The sequence below is a fragment of the Mesoplodon mirus genome, assembly GCF_964341445.2.
Source record: "Mesoplodon mirus genome assembly, chromosome: 6".
NCBI lineage: Eukaryota > Metazoa > Chordata > Mammalia > Artiodactyla > Ziphiidae > Mesoplodon > Mesoplodon mirus.
The window spans coordinates 79,979,167-79,986,248 of NC_138982.1; the positions used below are offsets into that span (position 1 = coordinate 79,979,167).

At 39.0% G+C, this 7,082-nt stretch overlaps 1 protein-coding gene across 3 annotated transcripts in view; it reads left to right on the forward strand.

Moving 5' to 3' along the window:
• The window catches only part of POLQ (DNA polymerase theta), a 125,556-nt gene extending 118,474 nt beyond the window's left edge, over positions 1-7,082 (forward strand). For 2 of the 3 annotated variants that reach the window (XM_082624243.1, XM_082624244.1), the window contains exons 28-30: positions 3,274-3,427; positions 5,530-5,645; positions 6,104-7,082. In XM_082624243.1, coding sequence (XP_082480369.1) covers positions 3,274-3,427; positions 5,530-5,645; positions 6,104-6,217 — 384 coding nt within the window. In that variant the 3' untranslated portion in view covers positions 6,218-7,082. The remainder of the gene's footprint in view (positions 1-3,273; positions 3,428-5,529; positions 5,646-6,103) is intronic. The other variant, XM_082624245.1, reaches the window with a different exon arrangement.

Here is a 7,082-nt window from a genome sequence, read left to right on the forward strand (position 1 = left end):
TAATTGTCTTTCCAAGTCTTATTCTTTTTTTTTTTGTTTACTTTTGCTTGACTTACTAGCTAGGACAGTGTTGAATAGAGTTAGTGATAGTGAGTATCTTTGCCAATTTTCAGGTCTCAGAGGGAAATTTTAAACATTTTACCAATAAGTAGAACTTTCCTTTAGGTTTTTAATAGTGTCTGTGTCAGAAAAATTAAGCTCCCTTTAATATGTGCTTGTAGGCTGCAGAGTCTCCATCACAACTACTCAGGCCTGCTGTTCTAGTGCAGATGCAGCCATAGACCCTACATAAATGAGTGAGTGTGGCGGTGTTCCAGTAGAGCTGTATTTACAGAAACAAGAGATGGGCCAGACTTGGCCTGTAGGCTGTAGTTTGCCTATCCCTGGTCTGTTTCTTCTTTAAATGCAATCTGCCTTTTTTCTCTAGGTTGCTTTTAATACAGTATTTTTCTTTCCTTGTGGTTTCCAACAGATTTTCTGTGATGTGCTTAAGTTTGTGGGTTTTTGTTTTTTGTTTTTTGTTGTTTTTTTGCGGCACGCGGGCCTCTCACTGCTGCGGCCTCTCCCGTTGCAGAGCACAGGCTCTGGACGCGCAGGCCCAGCGGCCATGGCTCACGGGCCCAGCTGCTCCACGGCATGTGGGATCCTCCCGGACCGGGGCACGAACCCATGTCCCCTGCATCGGCAGGCGGGCTCTCAACCACTGCGCCACCAGGGAAGCCCCTGTGGGTTTTTTTTTTTGTAACTTCATGTGCCTGTGTGTGTGTGTGTGTGTGTGTGTGTGTGTGTGTGTGTGTTTAACCGATCTGTTTTTGAGGGTGTTAGGACTTCTTGAATCTGCACCTTGAGATCTTTTTTTGATTTTGGAAAATTCTTAGTCATTTCTTCTTTAGTCATTGCTTCATCGAAATCTCTCCTCTCTTTCTGGAACTTCTATTATAAATTTTAAAAACTTTTCTCTTTAATTCCTCATTTTTCGTATCCTCTGTTCCATGTTTATATTTCATCATGCTTAATTCTGGATATTTTCTTCTAACTTATCTTTCAGTTGGCTGATTTGCTCTTCAGTTTGCTGTTGAGCAACTATTGAGCTTTTAGGTTCTAAATGATATAGAACTTTTCCAGCACCTCAGAAGGCCTTTTTATCTTCTCTCCAAGTCAATACTATCTCCCCACTGCACACATACACCAAACTATAGGGAAAGCACTGTTTAAATGCTTTAAGTTCTATTGTTTTAATTTTTTTGGTTATAGAGTTTCTATTTGGTTCTTATGGTATTTTGTTCTCTGCCGAAATATTCAATTTTGTCTTTTATTTTCTTGATAACATGATCATTTTATAGTCTAATAGGTTTGATAATAGTCTGTAGTCAAATATGGCTCATACTTGAATCCCTGTAGTCTGTTCCTATTGCCTTTTGTTTTTCTTAGTTTTCTATAAAAACAGTTGTATTATCTCACCTCCTTACCAGGCCTCCTACTTATTGGGCTGTGAACCCAAATATTTCAAGACCATCAAGTTCTGCTCAGCTTCTTAGCCTTTCAGCTGCCTCTTCTGGAATCTGTTGATTTCCCTGGGAGAAAGGATGGCCTCCAATGCCAGGATCACCTCCTTGGTTTCCTTTCTCTCCCAGTTCTCTAGGTTCTATAATTCTTCACTTCCCTTTTCCTGTCTGATTCATTCAAAGAGGCATTTTCTGACCACCTTTTCTGGTTATCAGTGGAAGGGTTAGTCCTAATAGCATAATCTCCTATTACCAGAAACCTATATATTTTTATGTGTATGAAAACACTCGTGATGAGAAGGGACTGAGATTGTGGGACACAAAGCTGAGACTGCCCAGTTTTCTTATTTTGGAATAGAATCAGGGAAGTACAGTATCATGAGAATGAATTATATATTTTAGTTATATTTGCTTGTGTCACAGTAAAAGCAACTCCCATATTTCAGTGACTTATAATAAGAATATTTATTTTTAATTCATGTTATAGTTTGGCTCTGGGTTGACTCTGCCTCTGCTCTGTATTTTCTTCATTCTAAAATTCAGAATAAGGAAAAGTACCTACCTGGGATAAGCCCTTTTTTGTGACAGTGTTAGATAGCTTTTAAAACTCCTTGCATGTGCTGTATGTCAGTTTTACTCAAATTTTATTGGTCAAAACAAGTCAAGGCCATTCTTTTAGAGTGCAAAACACTTTGAATCACATGGCAATGGGTGGGGGCCATGGGACTTAACAGAGAAAGGCAGCAAGTAATAGCAACAATAACATAATCCACTGCACAGAGGCATATAGTTTCAAGAAGGGGAGCAGTCAGAACTTTGAAATTCAGTCACTCTTTAAACAGTGACAACTGAGTGAGTTTAGAATGGATTCATCAGCATTTGACAAAACAATAGTTAAAAAGTCTATCTCTTTAACCAGTATGTAACATACTAGGAGTTGGATGTAGCCCAGGTAACAGGGAACTGAGAACACCTCTCAGGTTACATAGATCCCTGCAGTGAGTAGACCCTTCCCATTTTCTGAGCCCTTTTGGAACAACAGGAGTGATATTCATGGATAGATTACATCTTGGATATTAACCTAGACCCCTATTCCTACTGCCCCAGGATGTTCACTTTTAGCAGCTGTGGTTGCCTGCCAAGAAGCTCATGGCAGCAGTAGTTTCAGGGAAGTTCTAATTTAATACCTGGGGATCTAGGATCTGCATTTTCACCAGCAGCTAACGATTAGGCCCAATAGCCCATAAAAAGCTCTGATTCATAGCAGAGGGCTGCAGACTTGCTGTGGCCAAACTCTACATAGGACTGATATGGGGGATGTGCTTGAAACATTCCAACCCACATCACAAAGAATGGTATTCTAATTATATCTATTTAGTGTTAAGAGGAATTGTATTTTGAGGAATAGATCCTTTAAAGTGAAGTTTAGAACACTGATAATATATTTTTAAAAATAATTTTGAGCTTCTAGATACATTTTAAGTGTAATGTAGTTTTTGGTTCCTAACTGTCGAAGATTTCTAAACTGAAGCAATCTGACCTTCTGTTTAGTCTATCCTCATGTGAATGATAGCCCAGAATCTAGAGCCCTGGATCATTCTGGTTGATATTCTTAAGATACAGCTTATAGTGGATGCCCTGGGTCACATCTCAGTTCCAGATTTCCAGTCTGGTTGCACATGTGAGCACTAATCTGTGGATGCTAAAGGCAGGTATGAAACCATGCTGGCGTGTCTGATGGAGTATCTGTTATTGTTGTTTTTCATAGGCTGAGCGTCAGGCTATCAACACAAGAGTCCAAGGTTCGGCGGCTGATATTGTCAAAATAGCCACAGTTAATATTCAGAAGCAATTAGAAACCTTCCACTCAACCTTCAAATCCCATGGTCATCGGGAGAGTATGCTCCAAAATGACAGAACAGGTTTGTTCATAAATGAGGCCCTTGCTATAACATGGTGAGATTAATTACATCAGAAAAGAAAAGGGGAGATGATTTTTATTTATTTCTCAGCAGTTCTCAAACATTTTGGTCTCATGATGTCTTTACACTCTTAGAAAGGATCCCAAAGAGCTTTTGTTTATGTGTGTTATATCTACTAATATTTACCATATTAGAAATTAAAACTGGGAATTTAAAAACATTTATTAACATTTACAGATAACAATAATGAACCCACCATGTGTTAACATAAGTAACATATTTTTATGAAAATAACTACATTTTTTTCAGAACAACAAAAGAATTCGTGATGAGTGGTTTTATTTTTTCTGAAAATCTCTTTAATGTCTGGCTTAAGAGATGACAGTTGGAGTCTCTTATATTTTTCTGCATTCAGTTTGTTGCAATATTACCTGTTCTGTAATCTCTGGAAAATCCTCTGTAGAGGATGATGAATGTCCCAGTTTGTGGGAGACTGATGGTTTCCCAGGATGTGGGACTTTCATTGCTAAAACCAAGATAATTGGTCACCTTGTTGTACACTTATGAAAGAAGGAGACTGAAAAAGGAAAATAACCTTTGGGTGTTATTGGGAAAATAATTAGACTTTGCAGATGCTTTGAAAGAATCTCTGGGATCCTCTTCGATCCTCATACCACACCTTAAGAAGATGTTGATTTTCCTGTTCATGACTTTCCATGAACACGTGCACACATTCACACTCTTATATTTGTAGAAAGAGGATGTATGGTCAAACTTATTTGGGGAATAACATTGTACTGTGTGCTTTGGAGCATTTAGAAGTAAAAGTTGTCAACCTATGTTTGAATTTTAAATCTGCTAAGGAAAGGAAGATATGATACCTGACTGTGAAATATTTACCTCACTCTTCACAGCAGAATGATGCAGTGTCAAAATGAAGATATAGGTGGTATCACTCTTTAGTGTGGGTATGTCACTGAGGATGACTTGATTGTGTCATGTTGAGTTAAAGGCAGTAGTAGGTCAGTGGGATCAAAGGGAGCTCAGCCTGAGGAAGCAGACCACACAGGGAACATTAGGATCATGGCATTCTGGGTCAGAAGCCACGTAACCAAGGGAAATCAAGAGGACAAAGGTATAACGATCAGAAAGCAGAAAAACTAGAGCATCCAGACAGCCAGTGATGTAAGATAAGTGGGGCCCAATGGGTCAGATCAGATTTTAGCCAAACTGGCAAACAGATGCACAGCCCTTGCAGCCCTGGTATGGAAGCAACTTGCCCTGCCTCATCTGCCTGCCTTTGTTCTCTTACCCTGTGAGAGCCACCTTTGAGAAAACTTGGGCTGCAGGTAGTGACAGCTAAAGAACTCTCTCTGAGGGAAGCACCAGATATTGAGGGAGACAGTATTTGTGCTGTCCTGAAGAATAAGTATAGGAAATTTGAATGGCAAAAAGGAAGGACTGCTCTGAGAAACGGGCAAACAATGGAAGGCAGTTACTCTAAAAGTATTAATGCTGAACCTTATTTTAGTGATCAGAGGGGCATAATCTGTACCACTAGGCCCACTAGTTAGAAAATAGTGACTATAATAACTATATTATAATAACTATAATACAGTGATTTTTTAAAACCATTTTTGGATTCATGAGTTCTTTTGAGAATCTTCTGAAAAGGTATACATCATCTCCAAAGAAAAATGTACAGACATAGACCCTTTCATATATCTTCAAGGAATCTGTGTATTTTCTGAAGTCCATATTTGGACCCTAGGTTTAGAATTACTTGTCTAGAGTGTGTGGTCCAACTGGGGAATCACCAATTCTACCATGGTGACACTTCTGGCCAGAAAAAGACATCAAGGAGTGTCAATCGACTCCATTTACTGATGTCTTTGTTAGACTCCTCATTTCTGGGAGGAGGTAGGTGGAGATTTGAGTTTACATGATAGGTGGCAGCCGGCAATTAGTTATTTTCTTGATAGCTCCAAATTTTATGTGTTTTAATCTCTTAATTATAATTTCCCAAAATCTCTCTTAAAAAAAAAATACTCCCATAGCACAGTGACATGCTGATCAGTTTTGCTACTTTTCTCATGGGGTAGGATTGTTACCAGAGAGAAAACTGCAAGGGATGTTCTCTCCCATCAGAGGAGGCTTCTTTATTCTTCAACTCCATGATGAACTCTTATATGAAGTGGCAGAAGAGGATGTTGTTCAGGTATTTTTGCAGTGTTCATATCCATTCTACAGAAAGCTAAGACACTGTAGGTCAGGCTAAGACGCATGAGATTTCTGGAACCCTTCCCTAGCCCCAGGATGGCTATAGAAAAGTAGAATCCTTAAGGGTAGAGAAAGAACTAAGAGTGCTCAGCTTTAAACTCCTTTTAAAAGAAATTCCTGATGCAGGGATATTTTTGTCTGCGAGAAGTTAGATGAGAATTTGGAGTCTTGCCCTGAGGATTTCAAAGCTATGAGCAGTCTAGTGAACCTGGCAGAGCTTCTGCTTGTCAGTGCAGACTAGTGTGGGATGCCTGGCTCTTTTCCAACTTAGAGTTTTAAGCACCATGAGGTAAAGAGCTCCAGTCTGGTTTATCACCTCAGTGGGTGGGCTGGTAGACGTTCTTTGATTGGGCAGAGTTTGTTAACCTCTTTTTTTTTTTTTTTTTTTTTTTGTAGGTAGCTCAGATTGTCAAGAATGAAATGGAAAGTGCTATAAAACTCTCTGTGAAACTGAAAGTGAAAGTGAAAATAGGTTCCAGCTGGGGAGAGCTGAAGGACTTTGATGTGTGATTGTAGGGAAGCCTGGTGTAGGTACAATCACATGGAAAGAATAGAGATTACCCTTTCACCTACTTCATGAAAACAGAAACCCTCAAGTTTTGATGAACTTATGATAGTAATTTTATAGTGAGAGTTTCAAAACATATATGAGTTTATTTTCTGTAGTATGAAAAAACTTTCTGAGGCAAAATATCAAGTTTAATGATTATATTCGCTCTCAAAGAGTATCTATGAAATTGCCTTTTATAGTTTACTGTGGCTCTGAACAGTTTCAGAACACACGCTTGAAATACGTACTTAGCACTTTGGATCTTCATCTGTCTGGTTGAGCATGAAGAAAATGAAACTGCTGTCTCAGGGTCATTTTCATCCCAACCAGGGTTCAGATACTGGTGATACAGACCCCTGAAGGAGCCAGAGGCAGATAAGGATTTGGTTTCACATAAACCACCAGGGTTAGGTGTTGTGTGTGATTTTCATCCAGTATTGGTGTAAGACTTCTGAAGTGGTATTTTTAAATAGCACTGGCTAGTAAATTAAGAATTCTATAAAGTGGTAAGACTTGGTATGGATGTAGTCTAGGAATGGATTTTCATGAATTGCCATTTCTTCTTCCTTTCCCTCTCCCAATTCATGCAATTAATATATTTCCAATACTTAGGTATTATAAAACAAGCTACACCTCTTCAAGAGGTATTCTGATCTTAAGATCAGATGTTTATACTGCAGTTTAATGTAACACTGCCAGAGAAGGAAAACACCCCCTCATCAGTCCCTCAGTGCCTCTTTCTCTGTGGCATGGTGTGAATACTCATGCTAAAAGACTGTACTTTATAATCCCAGTCAGAGGTGAATAACTGACTTTTTTTTTTGC